This window comes from Poecilia reticulata, linkage group LG9 (genome assembly GCF_000633615.1).
Source record: "Poecilia reticulata strain Guanapo linkage group LG9, Guppy_female_1.0+MT, whole genome shotgun sequence".
Taxonomy (NCBI): Eukaryota; Metazoa; Chordata; class Actinopteri; order Cyprinodontiformes; family Poeciliidae; genus Poecilia; species Poecilia reticulata.
Window position 1 is genome coordinate 26,747,753 of NC_024339.1, and position 22,027 is coordinate 26,769,779.

At 39.1% G+C, this 22,027-nt stretch overlaps 1 protein-coding gene across 1 annotated transcript in view; it reads right to left on the bottom strand.

The window, feature by feature from the left end:
* cemip2 (cell migration inducing hyaluronidase 2) overlaps window positions 1-20,496 on the bottom strand; it is a 29,383-nt gene extending 8,887 nt beyond the window's left edge. The window contains exons 1-12 of the mRNA XM_008418975.2: window positions 20,176-20,496; window positions 14,720-15,072; window positions 14,483-14,623; window positions 13,830-14,397; window positions 10,267-10,436; window positions 8,602-8,793; window positions 7,600-7,769; window positions 5,965-6,177; window positions 4,277-4,482; window positions 2,608-2,677; window positions 1,537-1,665; window positions 808-896 (exon numbers count right to left, since the gene is read on the bottom strand). Of these exons, the coding sequence (XP_008417197.1) occupies window positions 808-896; window positions 1,537-1,665; window positions 2,608-2,677; window positions 4,277-4,482; window positions 5,965-6,177; window positions 7,600-7,769; window positions 8,602-8,793; window positions 10,267-10,436; window positions 13,830-14,397; window positions 14,483-14,623; window positions 14,720-15,053 (2,282 nt within the window). The 5' untranslated portion in view covers window positions 15,054-15,072; window positions 20,176-20,496. The remainder of the gene's footprint in view (window positions 1-807; window positions 897-1,536; window positions 1,666-2,607; window positions 2,678-4,276; window positions 4,483-5,964; window positions 6,178-7,599; window positions 7,770-8,601; window positions 8,794-10,266; window positions 10,437-13,829; window positions 14,398-14,482; window positions 14,624-14,719; window positions 15,073-20,175) is intronic.
* Window positions 20,497-22,027: the final 1,531 nt, after the last annotated feature.

Genomic DNA, 22,027 nt, shown 5'->3' on the forward strand with positions numbered 1-22,027 from the left:
TATATAAAAGAAAAGTAGAGATGTAATGAAAACTCTCTCGGTGATCAGAATCTGAATTAGTTACTTCGGACTCAACTGGTGAGAGGCCAGTCAGAAACTTAAAATTACCACAATTTTCTCATCAGTGAGCGCAACATCTAACAGCATCACCAAAAATAGGCTTCACTTTCTGTGGTTGTTACTCATGCCATTTTAGCATCAGTGTTTAAAAATGAGATCACAGGAAACAGGCATGCAGTCTTTCAAAAAAAAAAAAAAAAAAAGGGGGGCAATGCATTTTCGGCATGTTGCAACACATTTGAGATTTATTCAGGGCACAAATTGGAGTTAGACTTTCAGCAAGTAACAGGAAGGCTGAACAGGGTACAACACTGAACTCCCCATGCGTCATGCTGAATGCGGAGATGTTAGCCTTTCAGAAATCTCAGGTTTAAGGGATGGATCTACCTTTTCCACATGGGATATACACAATGAGACCATTATCTTTGTAATGCTGGCCACAGTAACAGGGCTAAGCATCAGACTGAAATATATATGTTTTCTGTTTAACATCAACATCTAAATACACACAGAGCGCAACATCATCTATGCTCTTGATTTAAGCAAAATCTATTGCTGATCATTTATTTATTCTCTTATTGGAATTGCATACAACTGGTATTGGCAGGTCAAAGCTTCACCAAAACCAGAGATCTAAAATCTCACACTTAATTCTTAATCTGTGTACATTTAAAAAAAACATCGCAATGAATGAATTCTAGATAGCAAACACAAAGACTACACAGCTTGCCGCCAACGCATACGCACCTTGCGTTGTTGTCTAAACAAAGGTATTCCCGGGGATCAGCAGCGCTGGCGTTGGTAGTCTTCACTCCTTTATCAATGAACAATCCTGCCTAAGAAGATCATAGTATGATTTTTCCCCCCCAAAACTAAGGTTATATATGAAGAATTACCTTGAACAGTCTGAATATAGTGCATTAGTAAAAGAGGTGAAAAATGGGGAGAAAAAAGAACTAGACAAACAGAATCTGACAGGAAATGAAAATGAAGAAAAAATTTCTAATTAAAATAATTCATTATCTCCATGAAAAGCATTTAGAAAGGTTTACATGTTTAAAATGTGATTTAAAAGGTAAATATGTAATGTATGGCAAATGTAATGTATCACTGGGTGTCTTGTGCATATGGAAACTTGTGCTGTGAGCTGAAATAAGTGAGGTTTGGTCTTTAACCGCAGGGCTCCTTCCTCTGTTGGAGGCTGCTGCGGTCAGACTGGATAAAGAGCTCACAGTTCACCTGCCCGACTTCTCTAATCACACAACAGAGCACCATTGTAGCACCCCTCACATGCCTGTCTGTGTCCATGTGTGTTTCCATGCATACATTTTGCCAAGAATCAAGTAGTCATGCAAGGAATTGTGTTTGTTCAATATAAAGATGGATTTCTTTTTTCTTTTCTCTATGAAACACAGAAGCAGAAATGAAAGGATCTGGAGACTTAAGAGTTAGTAGAATAAGGAATAGCAAGGATACCTTAAAGTTGGAGTGCACACGGTTGTTGTAAAAGATTCCAAGAGGAGTAAGCTCTGCCTTGGTCTCTGGTACCAGCCCATGAGAGTCTCCGGTGGAAGAGCTGTGGAACACATACCATATTCCAGCATCCTGGGACAGGAAGGAAGAACAGAGAAATAGGCGACAATAAACACGTTTACACTACAACAGAGAAATTGTTCTATAGGAAAATATACAGACTATGAGATACTTGGAGCAGTACAGGACATGATACCCTAGTTTCTTGTTAGCCCTAGCAAGAAAAGCTACATTTAAGGGTTGAAGTCCATCCATCCATTTTCTTCCGCTTCATCCGGGGTTGGGTCGCAGGGTCAGCAGCCTAAGAAGGGAGGCTCAGACTTCCCTCTCAGCAGCCACTTGTTCCAGCTCCTCCGGGGGAATCCCGAGGCGTTCCCAGGTCAGCTGAGAAACATAGTCCTTCCAGCGTGTCCTGGGTCTTCCCTGGGGCCTCCTCCTGGTAGGACGTGCAAGGAACACCTCAACAGGGAGGCGTCCAGGAGGCGTCCTGAACCAGATGCCCGAGCCACCTCAACTGGCTCCTCTCAACGTGAAGGAGCAGCGGCTCTACTTTGAGTCCCTCCTGAATGACTAAGCTTCTCACCCTATCTCTAAGGGAGAGCCAAGCCACCCCACGGAGAAAACCCATTTCGGCAGCTTGTATCCGTGATTAAAGGGTTAAAGTTTGCATTTCAAATAAACCGTCAACCAAATGCTGAAACAAAATTTATGATCCCCTTTTTATACTTTCACATATGACATGTCTTACAAAGTTATTTCTTTCCTCTATAAGTGCTTAAGTCCTGTTTTATTGACGGATAACCCAGTTATGAGCAACAAAATCTTTCATTTTACGTCGTATTAAAGTTCAGGAACAACAAAGCCAATGGACTGGCTTGTAATGAACATAATTTAATGGATCTTTAAAGGGGTCCACATTTTGGTGTCTCATGTTCTCCTTTTCCCGGAGCTTTTTAATTATTTCTGAGAGATTCGTTTAAAGCTTCCTTCTCAAGATAAATCTCTTGTTGCTACCTGAGAGCCAGCAGCTGCATTGCTGATGAGGTTGTTGTTGGGGTTGGCGATCCAGAATGTTGAGACTGCCCTGAAAAGCAAACAATGCACACACACACAGCAGCACAGTTATACACACATGGCAATATTAAAAAGACAGCACAGACTCTAATCTCTGTACGTAAGCTTATGAGTTACAAAGAATCCTGCAGTCTTCTCTAATTCTCTCAATAATCCAATATCAACCATGAATAGTCCGACTCTGCCAAGACTCACAACACCCAGGCACAGATTCTTGGAGGCAGGCTTTTCCATTTCCGCACAGAAGGACTTTTCAGGTTCCCGTTACGACATAAAACTCCCCACAAAGACAGGAGGTTATTGTTGCTTTCATAAAACCATCTTACTAGTATCCGTCTTTCCCAGCTAGCACTAAATATAGCCCTTTCTACTTTCTCTCTAAAAGGGCTACACCTCCCTAAAATTATAGTTCCTGGATTTAATAACAAGCATGACTTGACTAAAACAACTATTTATAATAAAAATACTTCTTAAAAGTATTCAAGTCTCACTATGCTGCCACAAACTTTGCTATGTTTTATAGGGAGCTTATGTAAGCCAACACAAAATAGTCAATTGTTGTGAAGTGGAGAAGAAAAAATCTTAATGTTAGTATAAATTTGTTTTTAACTCCAATAAGAGTCAGACTATTTGTGTTCAGAATTTACACAATTTGTGAATATAGTCAATGTGCGGCAGTCAAAAGGCCCTTTGTAACTTTGGAAGGATCTGCAGATATCCACAGTACAAGTGGATATCTGCAGCACAGGACATGTGCTGCAGATATCCATCTTTTGACAGAAAAACAATTTGTTGTGGCTGAAGAGTGGCAGGACGAAACAAATTGGCAAAAGAAAAAGCAGTAAAATATAAACACTACTAAAAGTTGTAACTTGGCCAATTAGGGGAGACAACAACCAGGCATTGGTCAGAAGAAACCAAAACTGGGATGGGAACACCTTGAGACTGTGGCAGACATTTAACTCCCAGTATGAGACAGAGCCTTAAAACCCTAATCATACAGCCAACCAGTTTAATACGGTTAAACCCACTTGCAAAAAGGAACAGGAAAAGGAATACAGGGAAGAAACCCAAAAGATGTGCAGCTGTAGGTCCACTGAAAACTTGGCCTCAAAGGCACCGAATAAGACAATGGTTCCCAAAGATTTTCTTCTGGTCCCCCTGCAATGGCACTGCACACCCCTAGAGGGGGCGCCCCACACTTTGGGAACCACTGGACTAAGATGTTTCACACTCTCTGTTCTTTTTAACATAAACTTCTTAGGCTTTAGCTTTGTGTTGATCTATCATGTAAAATTTATACATCCAAGTTCCTGGTTGTAATGTCACAAAATATGGCAAAGTTCAAAACGTATGGATATGTTGCAAGGCACAGCAGTAATGGACTCATTCTCATTATTGCACTAAATGACAGCCCTTTCCCTTCTATAAATCATCTTTAACATTTACAGAGCAATAATGTTGATTAAATTTCCACACTTTAGTCAAATACGTTGACAGATCAGGGAAGATATGAAATGCAACGAAACAACAAAGTAATCTTTGTTCAGAACCTCAATGTTTCAGTCTACATCTTTAAAGAGTAGCACACAAAATTACAATCTCTTACTTGCACTCTGTACTTGGTGAGGGAGTGTAGCCCTTGTAAACTCTGTCCCTCATGCTGGTGCACAGAGTGTCGTTGCGGTCTGTTGGCAGCAGAGTCCCAGGCTGAGTCAAGAGGCCAAGGTTGTGGTATAAAGTGTTTCGCTGTTCAATCCCATCCTCCAGGAAAAAACAGTGGCCCAGCGTGTCATACCCTACGGTGTCCTTCACCTAGGCCAGACAACAAGAACAAAATTAATTAGTAGCCCAAAGATCACAAAACAACTGCAGCAGAGTGCTCATCAGAGGAAGGACGTAAATAAAGGTCAAGGACTCAATTACAAAGCTGCTTTTCACTAAAACATGGAACCACGCTTGATAAACAGAAAGGCAAGGGCAACATCTGTTCGTCTGCTGTTAGCACCCCCATAAGAAAGTACAGAGAGGTGGACAAGTGCTAAGCTGTGCCTGTGGGCATACATTTCCCAAATTTCTGAACAAACTGTTACTGCAGTTGAAGCAAATTGGAAAGAAAATTGCTACACAGAAAGCTATTTAAAGATTTCCATGGAAGGGAAACGGGGGAAAAAAAATATCCACAAAATTCGATCCAAGATTCAAAACTAATTTCTTCTTTTAAGTCAGAATGCTTCAATTGTGCCTCCTCAAGAAAACTAATCAGGGAGAAAAATACAGAAAACAATACAAGCCAGCAGACAATAACAATTTTAAAATGCACAAATGTGCTGGTTTAAACATGAGTTGGCCTTTGGAGCAACAACCCTAACACCCCGTTTTTACATTTTATTACAACCACAAACATCAGTGTATTTAACTGGGATTATATGTTACGTGTTTTTCTCAGAATAGCAAAAGGCTGAAATATATGGCATACGTTTTAATTCACCCATTGATGCAGACACTTTTGGAGTCACTGTTTACTCTTATTCAAGTCTTCTGGGTGTGTTGCTACTAGCTTTTCACATCTAGAAATCAATATTTTTGCTCTTTCTTTCGTGAAAAATGGCTCAGGCTCAGTCTTACCAAAGATTCTCATTTAGGTTTGGGCTTTGATCCCTTCAAACATGTGGATAAGCTTTGACATAAACTATTACCTTATAGTTCCGCTGATATGCCAAGGTCTGATGTTCTGCTAGATCATGAGCCCCAGTCTGCAACACCTTAAAAAGATTTTCATCCAGGCTTGACCTGAATTTAGATTCCACCATTTTTTCATGAACTTTGACCAGCTTCCCTGTCACCCATGAAGAAAAGCAACACCACAGCATGATACTGCCATCAACATGCTTCATAGTCGGGATGCTCAAGACTAAATTACACACCAGCGAACCCTATTTACTTGTGAAGTGACTTATTGGGTGGTTGCACTGAATTCTATGTGGTAATACCAGAGTAAAATGGGTACAAATGAATTAAATTGTTTAGTATTTTCCTTCTGCTTCACAATTATGGGCTACTTTGTTTTGGTCCATCACATACAGCCCCCCCCCAAAAATGCATTGACTTTGTGGCTGTAAGGGGGTAATGTAGAAAGTTTCAACGGGCATCTCTTCAGTTACCAACAAACCTTTAAATGAATATGGTATTTGTTGAGTATCCTTACTTATTAACTAATTACTTGTATTTCTGCATCTCATTTTGATGTATTCATACAACCACAAACGTATTGCGTTAAACAATTATTTTACTAACCAGCAGCCCATTGGTACTATGGATGGTGAGGCAGCGGGAGAAGGAGTGGTGGATGGAAAGTCCATCCACGTATGTTGGCTCCTTGTAGCCCCCCCTTTGGTCCACGTCCCCACACATGTGAAAGTGAAGCGGGTAGCTACCCATTACTGCTTGCTGGCCCATGTTCTTTAACTCCACATGGGACAGATGCACTGATGAGAAGTTACGGAGGATCTGGGTTGGTGGAAAAGGAAAGCACAAGACAGGCTGAAGAGAAGGTCAAGCAACAAAGACATAATTGTGAAATTTTGCATTGATTATTTAGTCATCTTCAGCAGATATTTCAAGCCAGGGCAAGACCAATACATACAGCATACACAGACATGGCAAGCATACCAGACCATAAAGGATACCACAGAGAATAACTTTGCATCTAGGTGTTGCAACAATGGGGAATGTAAATCTCTTAAGAATCTATTAGGAACGCATAGATACATTTTGTAATTCAAGAAATTAAATACAAATGTGGCATTACATTTGTTTGGACTTCCTTAAATATAATAATGTGTGCTGCAGGACTGATAACATCTCTTACAACACATGGCCATATTAAGCCACATCAGTTTACGCAACCAAGTTTCCTGAGAGCTTATTAAGTTTTGTTGTTTGCTTAATTTGATTGACCCATTTTTACTTTTGTTTTCAGCTGGGATTTTTGTGCTAATGTGTTGTGTTGGAACAGCTGTTTTGTTGTTGTAAACGCTGTATTTTATTCCATTGACCATTCAAACTGAAGGCTTGGAGATGCTTTCTGGTTATCATGACAGTTCTGCATTCATTTTCACAAAAGAAACTAGGTTTAGCATCAGATAGAATTTTCTAGACTGGTTCTCCTCCTATTCAGAAGCACCACCTCTCTGACTTTGAAGTTAACTCAGAACTGCAGCACTGACAGGATGTCTTTGAAGCAAATGAGGAACAGAGGTTTGTACATCATTTTTAACCTGGTTCCTTTAAAGCTGACTGGCTAATTTTATTGTGATTCTATGGTTGTAATGGAGAGGTCTTGTAATCAATCCCAACCCACTGGTTTTGTTGTACTTAGCAATTTTGGCTAAAACACATCTATATTTAGACGTCTACTAAACGTAATGCTCCATTTACAAGTCTGATGAACTTTTACTTTTGGACTAACTGCATACCGATTTTGGCCTAGTTATGTAGGAACAATTTCTTCATTGTTGAGAGGCATTTTCAAGTTTAAAAAAAAGTTCGATACAAAGTCTGAGAAATGCCACAATGTGTTCATGAAAGGTTTCTTAACCTAAACTACACCGATGTCATATGCAAGTTACTACCGTACTTTCTGCAGTGTTTAGATTTTAAATACTCAGTTTTCAGAAGGTGACATATGGCAGATCAGATATATTATAAAATGTAGAATAATATGAAAACAAAGAATCCGATATGTACTAGCTAAACCAAAGATGTAAACATCTCTATTCATTTTGAAGATTTACAGTGGCAGAATCTAAACACCATTTAACGTCTCGGCATAAACACAGACTCTTTCAGAGGAGGCAAAGTTCTGTCACAACAATAAATGTTTACGACAATACAAACACAGGATTCTGCTATGAAATTACAAACACAGACCTTGATGTGGCCACCAAAGGTGTCACGGTTAAAGAACTCGCACAGGTTGTCCCCATAGCAAGAGTTTTCCATTTCTCCATAGATGAGAATGTTTCTAGAGAGCAGAGCCACTTCAGCCCGCATGTCAACTCCATCGATGATCTCACCCACATGGTTGAACCGAGGCTTCCCTAAAAAAAAAGTCACAATTGTATTCGCAAATCACAATTTGGCACCTAATGCTTGTCAAAATCCCCAAAAATGACAGGGTAATAAAAAGGCAACAGCTTCTACGCCTCATTCTGTCAGCGACAGGAAGTTTGATTTGCTAATCTTACTACGTGCCCTCAAACCAAAATCCCTAAGTAATAAAATAAACATGAAACGACAGCTTTTTAAAAAGCAGAACGTGTATATAACTTAAAAAAACAGCTGTAGATCATCATGCTTAGCAGGTGTAACACTTGCTCAGCCTGTCCTCCAAGGAACCATATAACCCTAGACATATAATATACACCCTTCCTCTCCAGAAATGGCGTGGATGTTTATTGACCAGAGAGGAATGACATAAGGGGGCATGGCTGATAGAGGGCTTAGCTCTGATGAACAGCAGAGAATGTAGGAATGCATGAACTGAAAGGAAATGTGTCCAGATTTCCAGAATCCCTGCAGTCATCATGAGATAAAGGTTTCCAGTAGAACGTAATCTGATAATCTCTTTTTAACTTCTAAAAACCTTACATCAACTCAACAGCTGGAAAAGAAATTAGATCCTATTGTACCTGGTGATTACCAGAGTGACATGTAATAATCTCATTTAAAAGAATTTACTGAAGAGCACAAGCTTCTCAATGGCACCTATTTTGACTCTAAACTATTCATTGCATCTTCAATATTTAGAAGCTATATCTGAGCTTTTCTTCTACTATTTTATCATAAAATATACATGTTTAGCAAAAAACGCTAAACTGCAAATAAAGTTTCACTTATGTTTGCAGAAAATAGTGCTGGCTGTCATCTCACCTTGTATCCTGACCTGCCTTCTGGTACACTGAGGGCAGGGTAACAGGGTGAACTCTTCAGCTTGGTGCATGGAGTAGTCTGTACTGGCAACCACTATGTTGTCGCCTGGTTTCCAGGTTGGCTGGACTTCATCTTGGAGGTTTAAGACCACCTGGTCTGCAGAGTCTACCAGGAACCCCATAATCGGGTAGCCTGTTGGGTGTGAGACAGAAAACACGAGTCATTATTAGAGCTGCAAAAATATGCAAAATTGTAATAGTCATATCAATGTGTAAAAAATGGCAACTATTCACACTTTTATGCCATCAATGCATTTAGTTTGGTCTTGCATTGCCCTGTAAAAACAAATTTTCTTATGTAGATTTTAGATGGTAAAACTCGCATAATAAGAAGCAGAGGGGAAGTTATCACAAGTTTTAAAAATATCACTGCGATTAAATATATATTAAAAAAACAGTCATTGTGTGGACTATATGAGTCATTTCACATGAGAAAACACTATTTAAACAATTTAAATGTAAAAGTCTATTTAGACTTGAGATCAGATAAGAGGTTTCCATCCAATCTCACTGAGTTTAAGATATTTTGCCTAAAAAGAAAAGGTTAACAGCTTGAAAAAAAGGATACATTCAATGTGTTTTAACTGTGATTAAGATTATAATAGTATACTATAAATTTAAAAATGTCCACTATAAAATTAATTCCAAAAAAAAGTCAAAAAGAAAACAGAAAACAGGACATGAACTGATTGGCTATTCGATTTGTAAAATTGGAACCAATCAGACGTGTTCCTATCAGACTTGTTCCTTGATGCTGAGTGGAGTTGTTCTGTGTTCAGTTAGTAAAGCGTTAAGAAAGAAACCAAACCACAGTTTTAAGATGTTTTAGTCTCTTGAAAGTTGTGCTAGTGTTGCAAAAAAATTTTTTTGGTAATGTTACACATTCACAGTCTAATTCTCCTGAAAAATGATTAGTAAGACTATTGTCTTGACTTTCAATATGTGGCACACAAAAACTCTAGCTTGAGACATATTCCAAATATATCTGGAATATATTTGGAAACATAATCCAAAATCTAACACAGACAGCTGAGATAGTTTTAATGTTGCGAAAGGTATTTTTCAGTTGAGCCCAAAGGATCTTTGATTCAAAGAGTATTAGTTCACAAAGCAGTTTTCTCAGACAGAAACCCTGGGAGGATGCTGGAAAATACATGAATCAAAGTTCTCATCAAATCATTTTCACTACTTTTTAAGTTTTTTACCTTCATAGCTCAACAAGACTTTAGAACATATAGTTTTAAAAAATTTGTTTAAAAATCAAAGCTGAGAGGATCTGGACAATCTAAATACCCTCATCTGTATTAGGAATTTTTCTCTGACATACGATACAGTAAAAGGAAGCGAAAATAAGCTCAGAGGGGAAAAAAAAAATCACATTCCAGAGACTAGAGTTTCCATAACAACTGTGGTTAAATTACCATTACTCAAATCTTGGCATCTGAATTATTCAGCATTCACTGAGATATTGTGGAGCAATCTATATAGAAATAGTTTCCACAATCGGATACATCTGCAGAAAGAGAGACACTTGACAATAGGCCTATTATATTTTTTAACCAAATACGTTGATGTGACTTTTGCACTGGCAAAAGTTGGCTCTCACCATTCTTCCACTCGCTGTAGGCCGACACAGAGAAATCCACTCCTTCTACAGTGGTGAAATTGAGCGTTGCAAGAGCTCTTCCACCTGTGTTGAGGTTTTCGTGTTCCTTCACATCCTCTGAGCATGACTCGTTGCCACCTCCGACCACAGAAACCAAGGCCCACGCCTGCCTGAAAAAAGAAGATGTACCAGAGAATGACGAGTTTCATATTTCCACTGAAAAACAATAATGATGATGCGGCACTTTGTTTAAATCCCCATACTGAAAAATACTGCATAAGCAAACCCAGCGAATACAAAAAACAGGAGCAAAACCAGCAGCCGGACTGCCTCACTAAATCAACTCCTGTGGAAATTTCACACTTAACCTCGAGCAACATGGATGCTACACCCCTTTACTTCTCCAACAGAATTGATTTCAAAATAAAATCATGCTTTTGTGTGTGCTTCCTGTGGCAATCTCTGTTGCTTGTGAGAATTGTTCTACCATATTTTTCTTTCCACTCAGTTTTTCTTTAATATGTTTGGATACAGCACTCAAAACATGAATCTTCTTGAGCAAGAATGAGTAATGATCTCATGACTTATTGTCAAGCAGACAATCATGTGTTATTGATTGTCTGCTGGAGAGCTGTGGAGTCAACAGTCTACCCCTAGATTTTGTGAATTATGTATATTATATAAATGCGATTAAAAAATATTAACAGCTGAAGCAATACTAAGAAGCACCAGAATGAGAAGACAGACTCAAATTCAGAGAAATTATTACGTGTCTGACTATGTCAATTGCAAAAAGGAATCTGAATGATGATGAGTCACAGAATGATGTAAATTTCTTCCATTGAGACATAAAAATCCCCTGATACTTCAAAAAGATTAGTTTCACGCTTCACATATAAATCAATGATAATTAGATGATTCTGCTCAAGTTAGGTCACAACAATGAATCTTACAAGTTGAAAATGAAACTCAAAGCATTTGAGTGGATGAGACTTAGGCTGTGAATATTAACGAGTACTGGGTGTACTTCTGAAAGCATATGATCTAAATCAAAGTTCAGCTGCCGATTAAAGACCTGAACACTTTAGAGCTTCATCATCATTAACACACATTGACCAAACCCAACGTAAACATTGCCTGCCAAGTCTATGTCATAAAACCTTTCAAATCATTCATTAGGATAAAAAGACAGGTGATATCAGCAGACTGGTTGCAGTGAACATTCTTACATCTTACGGTAGGCTCAACATTTTATTCTCCAAATGCAACCTGATGAACCCCAGATTCACCAGATACAAACTGTAGGTCAAATTAAAAAGCCTCTTTAAAAGGGAAAATATATATTTTTAAATGAATCTACATTTTTGTAAGAAATTGAGAGATTCACTACCAAATTAAGAACTTCCAGACAGTAAATAGGATCCCCTGTGTTTTTTTTCATCATCACACCCTTATTCCCAACACTAGCTTGATGTCAACAACTGCATTGTTTGCATGGATCATATAATGTGCAGAGGCAGAGGTGAATTCACAACAGACCAACATAAACACCTCTATCCATGTGTGAGTGTGCTACTCCAAGACAAAGACTGAACACAGAGGTCAATTGAGATAGGAAGGCCAGCTGACGCACATTAAAACAACCAGGGAGAATTCTAATGGATTTGGGAAAGGCGACTATTTGTTATGCTTTCGTCATGAACATGATGTCCAAGTCAGGAGTCTGGATACACCCTGCCCTTTCAAAATGAATGCGTTTGTGTGTACACAAATGTATGAGGCGATAAGGTGTTCAAGCTATTAAATGCTGTGGCACTAAAGAGTTTAAAGGTTTACAGAAAGCTTCACCTCATTTGGTTCTTCCAACAACAATCTCTGCAGTTTTCCCAACAAACACATAAACTGAACCTTTGATATGCAATTGAAAAAAGGAACACACACACACACACACACGTCTCAGTTTAAGATTAAAACAAGAAACTTCATACAACAAACTGAAAAAACACAGGTGTACTGTTTATCTGTAGAATCAAGAGATTTCTTTAATAGAACCTGTCAACATGAAGTAAGCTAAAAGATCTCATAATGCCGTTGAGCCAAAGAAATAAAAAGAAAAAGTTGCTTCGATCTGTCAGTATTGAAAGTCTGACAAAACTTATCCTCAAGTAGAAATAACACAGACATGTAGTGAATGTGTGAATTGTGTTACATTCTCCTTAAAACCAACAAAGTCTGGAATTGAATCTTATTGAGATGCTGTGACATAACCTTAAATAGGTTGCTAATCATCAAAATGTCTCCATTGTATCTGAATGAAAGACAATTTCAGAATTGTCTTTAATTCAATTTTGGAGTCTCTCTAAGTAGAGAAACTCCAAAACATAATGGAGTCATTTCGATCAACCCTGAGAAGAGAGGATTGAAATTCCTTCACCATGATGAAAAAGACTTGGTAATATTACAATAGTTATCAAAAACATTGTTACCATGGTTGATTCAGCCAGTGATTAGGTTTAGGGAGTAATCGCTTATTTCACATAGGGCCGGGTTGGTGTGGGTAGTTTTTTTTCCCACTTCATAAACAGCGTTTTATATTTATTGATAGAACATGTTTGTTTCTAATAATCTTAAAAATGTAGATGTAGAAAAAAAAAAGAAAACTGAAGAAACGTGTTAGGGAGTATATACGTTGTCAGAGCTCTATATGGAAAAACTAAACTACTGCTAGTAAATAAGCACCTCTAAGAATAAACATGAATTATGTGACTCATGTAAACTACTCTAAAGTGGGAGTGGGTTTTTTGGGGAATATGGTCAGAAACCGCAATGCTCTGGCACTCACCTCCAAATGGGAAATGTGACACTGAAGGCATCCGAGGACTTCAGCGCGTCCAAAAGCAAATCACAGAGTTATGGGAAACAGTGACCTTGTACATACTTGGACCTGAGTGATAGTAACAAGATATCTGCCACTGAAAGCTAATTTAAAACCCATCAACTCCTGCTGACAGAACTACAGACAATGCACATTTCTCTTTCTGTTCTTCTGAGATAATAACCATATGGAACACAGAATCCCCTGAATTGCCAGATTTTGTGCAAATGCTCTAACCTCTGGCCTGAACCCTCTTATCCTGTGTGCGCTTCCTTTTTCTGACGCAGTGCGATACAGCGGGAAGGCACAGGAAACAGGAAGACAAGTAACTGGGAAAGATTCAAGCGAACATGTTATAAATGCAATGGCACATGAAAGGGGGGCATCATTTTTTCCACTGAGGATATGCGTGGAACAAAATGTTGGTCCTCTATGTAGAGAGGGTTCAAAAGTGGAAGTGTTTACTTTGGCTGTCAAAAAAACAAAAAAAAAACAATCACTTTCTTTATCAGGCCCAGGAGACTGAGAGTAAACAAGACACTCCTAAAGACATTTCCACTCCACACTCATTGGGGAAGCAGAGGTCTTTGTGAGACACTTGCCAAAACATAATTTCAAAAAGCTTAAAAGCCAATATGGCTCCCACAGGAGGAATCCGACAAGAACCGTGCTGGTAATGTGTTGTTACCTGTATTTAAGATCGTCGGCAAATTGGCTGCCAAGCACCTCTTTAAAGGCTTTCTTGGTTTCTTCCAGCAACCCCTTGACCGCAGAGTCCCCAACAGCCAGCGCGACTATGCGACCTGCCGGCAGGGAGCGGAGCAGCTGAGTGAGTTTCCGACTGTCGTTCCGGGAGTTGTGGGTGTCAAAGCGCTCGGCGTAGATCAAAGCAGATGTGTCCTGGTCGAACACCCGGAAGTTGATCCCTCGGCTGAAGTTTTTCTGGAAGGCATAGCCTCCGGTGGAAAGCCCGGACGCGGGGATGCTTCGGGTCAGCAGAGACCAGGAAACACGTTCTGTGCCATGCAGCTCTAGAGTTCCGCCGCCCATGACACCGATGAACTTGCGTCCCATGACAGGGACTTCGGGGACAGCTTTGTTGTCCGAACGACCCAAGAGGGCGATGGTGGCACGGGACTGGTAGCGGCATTTGGGTGAACCGATATAAAGGGCACCGCCATCTTCTATGAGGATGTAATGTGTTCTCAATGTTATGTTTCTGGTTCCATCTACATTGTCAGCAAACACTACACGACCTGTGAGAAATCAAATGAAATGTGTCTTATAAATAAAATTGCTTGCTGAAGAATGCAAAACATTATGCAAACATCACAGTCTCACCTCCTGATTGGATGGTAAGTGAACGACAGGTGACGGAAGATTCCAGTCTATACAAATCCCCCCTACGGATAAGAATATCCTTGTTTGGTTGGTGACCTGGATTCCACTTGCTCAAGGATAAGTGGTGGTCTGGACAGTTTTCTGTGAGTACAATTGATCACAAACATTAGAAACCCAAACAGTAGGAATTTGACAAATTTTGAGAAAACCCCGAAAAAGAAAACATGCAATACTAACCATCTAATTTGTCTCCACTCGCGAGACTGAGGGCAAGTATAAGTGTAAAAACGAAAGCCCCCAGCGAGAGTCCACAGAAGATAAGAGTGTTTTTCCTTTGCCATACGTTCAGAGAAGGACCCCTGCGCTGACTTTCCACCGACAGGCTGGGCGTAGTTCGTTGCTCCAGTCGCAGGCCATGTGGCTTCAATGGCGGAGGTGGTGGAGCTTTGGCAGGTGGAGGCGAGCGGACTGGAGCCACCCGACCGGGAATGTAACCTGGACACCTCTGATGGTTGCTGTGAGATGGAGCCACAAATGTGGGGATGCGGCCTGGGCAATCACTCGTCGGCATGGTATTCCTGTCCGCTTATCTGAGGACGGAAACAAAAAAGAACAAGACAGATGAATAGTGTGAGGAAAAATGTATTTCCTGATTTCAGGTCTACTTATGACATTCAACTTTAAACTGATAGAAAAAGCATAAACAATCAAGTGAACTGAGATCTTTTGAAATAAATTATTTTTGAAACAACAAGTGTTGTTAGTCATATAGACAATTCATAATTCTTACACTCAGACAGGCTAGTGATAAAAGGATGTTAAAAAAAATCAGACAATAAAATGAAGGAATAAACAGAGTTCAAAAAGAAAAGGTCAAATTAGAGGTAGACACAGGAAGAACAGACATTAGAAATGAGTAGGAAAACAGTAGGAGGTAAAGGACCCTGGGGGGTGTAAGTTAAGGGCTAGGAAAATCAGAGAATCCCCCACTAACCACTAAGTTTGAGGGCTAAAGGTTAATATCCTTGGACTTGATTTTTAAAACGCAAGGTAATTTGTCATATCAGCTGCAAACTTCTTGGATGATTTGTCTAGATCGGGATGACACTGGCTGCTCTTGTCAGCATTAATGGATCACAACATAACAGAGCATTCCAAACACCAAAACACAGCCAAACAGATGGCACCAATTACTGCGGGGAAGAGGGAGAGCACTTCAGCTGGAGCTCGACTGTTTAGCATAAATGGAGAACGCAAAGCCAAGAAACTGAGGCCACGGATAGGTACACATCTTTATCATCATCATCTTAAAATAAAGTCCTAAGGAATGTATTTCCTCGAAAATAGTCTAACTCCTATTCCAAAACTTTGCGCAAATATTTTTTGAAGAATGGGAGAGCCCACCATTCGTTCCCAGAGACGAGGCGGGACAGCCTTATTAGTGTGCAAATGGACTTTTGCCAGATTATGAGACATGCATACATAAAGAGGTCAAATGGGCAGAAGCAAACACTTAATATACACTGGATATAAAAATATGTACACACACCCCCAATTAAAATGTCAAGATCTTGCGGTTCGAAAGGAAAAAGAAGATACATATTTTGCTGAACTTTCTCCACCTTTAAGGTCATCTATAAACCTCAAATGAAAAACAATCTGAGATCTTTCAAGAGGAAAAAGAAGAAACAAAAAGCCTAAAATATACTGGTCCCATAACTGTGCATCTCAAGGAGATGTGGATGTGTTCAGAAATAATCATCACATTCAAACCCATGTTAAGCAGCAATCAATACACATATGCTATCATTTAAAGTGTCTCATTAATCTTGAATAAACTTTAGCTGTTCTTCTGGGCTTAACCTGACATTTTCTTAGTCAAAAACCATGATCCCTCAGAGATTCTAAAAGATTTAAACATGCAAATGCATTTTAAAGGCATGAGATAGAAAACAGTAAAATGATTTACAATCAAATAAAGAAAACTTAGCGCAATCATGACATTACAAAGAACTGGACATCCCTCCAAGATTAATTAAAGGTCCAGACAAAAAACTGGTCAGTGAGTGCACCAAGAGGCCTGCAAGTTATAGTAACCGAACTGCAAGGAACGTATGCAAGTAACGATCTTGTACTACATGTGATAAGAATTTCCTGTTCTGGGAATGTCTGCTTGGGGTAAGGTAGCGAAAAGAAATCCCATTATGAAGAATAATGTACAAGGGTTACAAAATTTCATATAAAGTCTTCCAAATGCACATCTTACGATGAGAAACGCCAAACTGAACATCTCTGGGATATTTCAAAAGGTAATATGTGGTCTAAGAAGCAGAACTAAACAAAAAGCAGATCAACTTCATGCTTTGAAAACCTTTTTATACAGAGGTAACTAGGGTGCTTAGTCAAGACGCATGCCCAGTTGATGTTGCAACAGAACCGTCAGACTTCTGCTTCAAAGTTGAGGCTGAAATGCATCTTTCACAATGACTAAAAGGCCCAACACCAAATCAACAAAAGAGCGGCTTTGCAAGTAAAAGGTTATGGTTTCAGTCAGAAAAACCTAAACCAGACTCCAAACCAGAATCAGAATGAAAAAAAATCATTGGTGTGACCTGAAGAAGGCTGTGCAAAGAAGATGCCCTGGCAAAATCACAGTTAAAATGGTTTTATTATTATTATTATTTTTTTTTTTTAAAGAAAAGTGGATGAAAGTTGTCAAGTTCCTTTTGGAATCTATGCTCTTAGCTCACTTTTATTTTTACATTTAAAAAAACAGCAGTTTAATATTGGTAAGATGTTACTTTTCCGCTCTACTCAGAGTGCAAAAATATGCACTCTTTCACTAAACACTACAATCACTTTCCCTTTTTCCTATACACACTTACACCGAGACTAGCAATCTAAAGCCCAGCCTAACTGTGAATAAACAAAGTCGTCTGTGCGTCAAGAAGCTTCTAATTAGTATGTGTTAAGTATACAACAGATAAAATTTTCTCGTGAAGGAAAATCAGAAGTAATGTTATCAACTATGTTCGGTGACTAGTTGCAGTTTACCTTTGAAAGAAGACAAAAAAATGTGTTTTTTCCTGTTGGACAACCTCTTTATCAAAGCTGATACATACAAATCCATTGTAAAGAAGTTTGTATCTTACAACTTGATGAGTAGGACAGTCAAAGATAAGTGTAGATGTGAATATATGAGGGCGATTTGACTTATTACACATTCACAGGCGCAGACGCTCACACTAGAAAACAATAATCTTGTCCAAAATGCTAAAAGTCACAGAGTGATAGAAGCACAGACGAGAGAGAGAGGAAAGAAGAAAATAGGCATCTATCACAACTGATATCATAATCACAATATTTATCAACACAGCCGGCATTGCAAGATTTTCTAATATCAGAGTCCTGAAAGAGAGCAGGAAAGTTCTCTCTACTGGCAACCGAAAACTGCCTCAATGAAATCCAGAAAGGCTGCATCATGCTGACCGATTAGCACACACAAACAATCAACAACAACAAAAAAAAAGCCATTGTCTTGATGAGCAAATTACTCATCGTTTTGCTCAAGAGCAACAAACAAACCTCTTCAAGTCCTCAACAAAGCAGTTCACAATAAAGGGCAAGTAAGACAATAGCCCTGTGATGCAAGCCACGAAATAAACCAGGCGCAACACTCTGGCTTATCTACGTCAACATTCCCCTTGCAACACGTATAAAACATTTATTGTACATATCAAGAACCATCCATCTTACGTACAGCGGAGCTGTCAGAGGCAGAGGTACAATGATGGCACTGTTTTGGATGATCCCATTATAATGTGTATTTTCTTCCCACTAACGAATTTACATGGACTGTGAAACACATCTGGGTAAGGAAATATGGATAATCACTGCAACACTTTGTAAAAATTAAAGTAAAAAACAAATGAATGCATAAAAAATACAAACTTTCCTTTTATGTACTTGGTAGGATGGCATCAGATGAGGTACAAAAGTCAATTTGATCATCTGGCATTGGTGAAAACTAGGGCTGCACAAAATTAGGAGGCCATAGCAGATGAAAGATAATATACTACCAGATACTGCATCCATGCAGTCATTTGCAGTTGTGAAATTTGCTCACCTTGGCATTATGACTTGATATCTTGTACAGCAGATTTCTACGTAGATTGCGAAACATTTGGGATTTTGAGGTTTTAAGCATTGTGTTTAACCCAGAGTTCAACTTCTAGAGTTACAATTGTCTTTAAAACTTTAATTGCTTCAAATACTATTGTTCGAATTTTTCCCAATCTACCAGTAATTGGTGTTCGTACATTTTGATTTTATTTAATACTTTTCCACTTCCAACAAGTCATTTAATACCCATGTACTTTAACGATTGCAAATCATTTTAGTTAGGTGTGTAGTCAACTAGTTTCATGCATTGACGGTGCCTTGTGAAAGTATTCACACCCTTGGCATTTTTTTGTGTTTTGCTACCTCACAGCATGGAATTAAGATGCGTTAAATTTAGGGGTTGAAACATTTCATTAACAGAACATGCCTACAACTTTTAACGTTTCATTTGTGAAGCACACAACACACCCAGCATGCTTTGGATAATAGTCCCGTTTGTTAAGTGAACCTTCGTCCGAGTTTCAAAGCACTGACCAAATGAAACAGGTTTTGCTCACAAACCTCCCTGTCAGACCAGTTCAGTCCCTGCTGCTGAAAAACATTGCCATAGCATAATGCTGCCACCACCTTATGGGTATGGTGTTCTTGATTCGAACTGTGCATCTTTAAAAAAAAAAACAACATTAAATTGTCAGTTTTCAAAGCATTGGAGCAGGGTGAACTGAACAGCAGCCATTCATTGTTAAACATTTCTGAAATCTATGCACAGTTTTCACATGCACCTCGTTTTTGCTCCAACCAGACGACAAGCAACAACACTAGATAATAATAATGTGAATAAAAATGAAAATCAGCATTAAAAATACCCTAGAATTCTTGTTTAATATATCAGATCAGCTGCCTCTTGTGATCTCACCATAAATACACTATTCAGAGGTTTGCACAGCTCCGGGCGAAATCAGCTAACCGCTAATATTTATCTGATTTAAAAGCTACTGAAAATCAAGAAGATGTGAGGGTGGGGGTCACTGAGAATCAAAAACGGACGGACAAAAGCATTCCTCAGCTGTAAAAGTCTCTCTCTGGATGTCTACTGGTGACATACCTAGAACCATGTGTTTCCTCACTGTAACTGGGTCTGCGCTGTCACCGCTCTTTAATATCTTCAGAGCGGCTCTGGTCCACGTTGAGACATAAGATGTGTTTTATTGATGGGGTTAGATGCTTTTATAAATGGGGAAGGTCTCACAACTTATATGATTGTTTTTGGCTAACGTGACACTTCCCGCAATAAAATAGGCAGCTGGGTTATATAGTGGCAAAACCGAGAGTTTTGCTAACTGAAGCATCACAAAAGAGGAACTGTTTTAAAAAACACACACAAAAAAAACGTTGTATGAGGCAAATGGGGTTTTTTTTATTGCCAAAAATTACTAGCAGCATCGAGTGAGGGACACGTAGCAACACGGTGTTTAGTTGTCACCTCTTGGTGGAGTTTAAGGGCTGTTATGAAGTACCACTCCCCTGAGAAAAAATAATAAACAAAAACAACCGTGAACTGAAAGGCTCACCTGGTGAATCCTCTTCCACCCCCAATGGTTGACGGACGGACACAGACACAATGTAGACGGCCGTGTGGACGGTGGAGGTCTACCGCTGGTGGTGAGGCTGTCCTGCTCCTTCACCGCTCTGTCCATTCGCTCTCAGGCGAACCGATATAAGAAGCAAAACACCCCGTCCTGATAAGAAGAGTGAAAAACTTATCTGCCAAGGAAGTTTACTGGGTTTACTTCCCTCTATATATGTGCATTTTCCACATGTTTTTTTCTTCTTCTGCTGATAGGCTGTCTTTCGTCCGTCAGTCAGCCTCCACCACCACCAAGAGAGAGCAGGCGCGGCTTGGAGAGAAAGGAAGTTGTGGTGCGTTTAAGGGCTATCGGAAAAAACTACACACAATAGGAAGAACGTGGTTTATGGACTTAAATGCTGTACTACAACGCCAATTTTAAGGTTACTCCTGTCAGATATTTTCAAACGTCTCTTTCTTCCGTCCATTGTATTTTTATATATATATATATGCTTTAACCCTACAGTTCTTAATGAACGGGTAGACTGGAGAATGCCCTGGCTGACACTGGATGAGAGGTCAGTGTGGATGTTTGGATGGTTTCCCATTCCATCACAGGACCAGCTCACACAGTCACACAGAGATAAGCCTGCACTGCTGAGCTCACAAAACTAAAGTGGCGATAGTTTTAAAAACCAAAGTCCCCTCATGAGTTACATGCTGAGGGAGAACATGCAAAATGGCCTAGCTCAAGTTTAAACCTGAACCTTGTCTTCTGTAGGCAGTCGACTGAAGGCAGCATTGTGCATAAAATATAGAAAAGCTATTATTTCCCATAAAATAATTATATTACAGTACTGTCATCTACAGTTTAAAACTGTTACCCAAAAAATACTTGCATGCAAGTCAATGGGTCGATAAGGACAGAAAATCAGAGACTGTACAGATGCTTTCTATCCAATCTAACTGGAGTATTTTTGTAAGGATAAGCAGGTACAATTTTAAGTCCTAGATGTGCAAACCTCATAGAAACGCCTCCCAAAATACTAACAGCCTTAATCTGAGTGAAAGGAAGTCCAGCAAAGTATTCCCTCAGGGTCTGAACAGAGATGAACTGCATACTTTTCTGATTTCTATCTGGAAATGATTTTCTAAACCATCTTTCATTTTCCTTCTACTTCACAGTCAAAGCACTACCTGTTATTTCATACATAAAATCACCACAAAAATACATATTCGCTGTGATTTGCTCTGCATTACAGTTATAAGTTAGCGATATGCAAAACAGTGAATGCCCTTCACTTGAGTCGATGTCAACAAAACCACTATTTTTAGCCAGAGGGATCAGGAACCTACTTTGTTCCAAAGCAAAAAATATATATTTACACAATAAAGCTTTTAATAATGTTATCTTGTGCAGAGATTTCTTTCCTGCTTCCTACCTTAAGAATGTTGATTTCCCCTTCCTTGACTTCCAAAGAAAACATGGGTTTCCAAGGAGTTATTTAAAGAATTTGTGTCCAGTGAGTGAGATTAGTGCAACATCGCCACCTGCTGGTTCTCAGGACAGACAAAAGGTACTCTACAGTGAAACTGTAGAGTAACTTTTAAAACTTTCACACATCAAATTAACATTTTGAAATATTTTTGTTCCTAAAGGAACTGGATCAAAACCAAACTCACTTCATACCAAATGAACAGCGTTTGATTTGTGGCCCTTTATAATTAAGGAAGAAAAAACAGTCAACTGATTCTGATATAATAAGTGACAAATAAGATCATTATTCCACATACGATTTTATTTGCTCTATCCATTATCAGAATTACTATATTAATGTTAATACATAGTTTCTTTG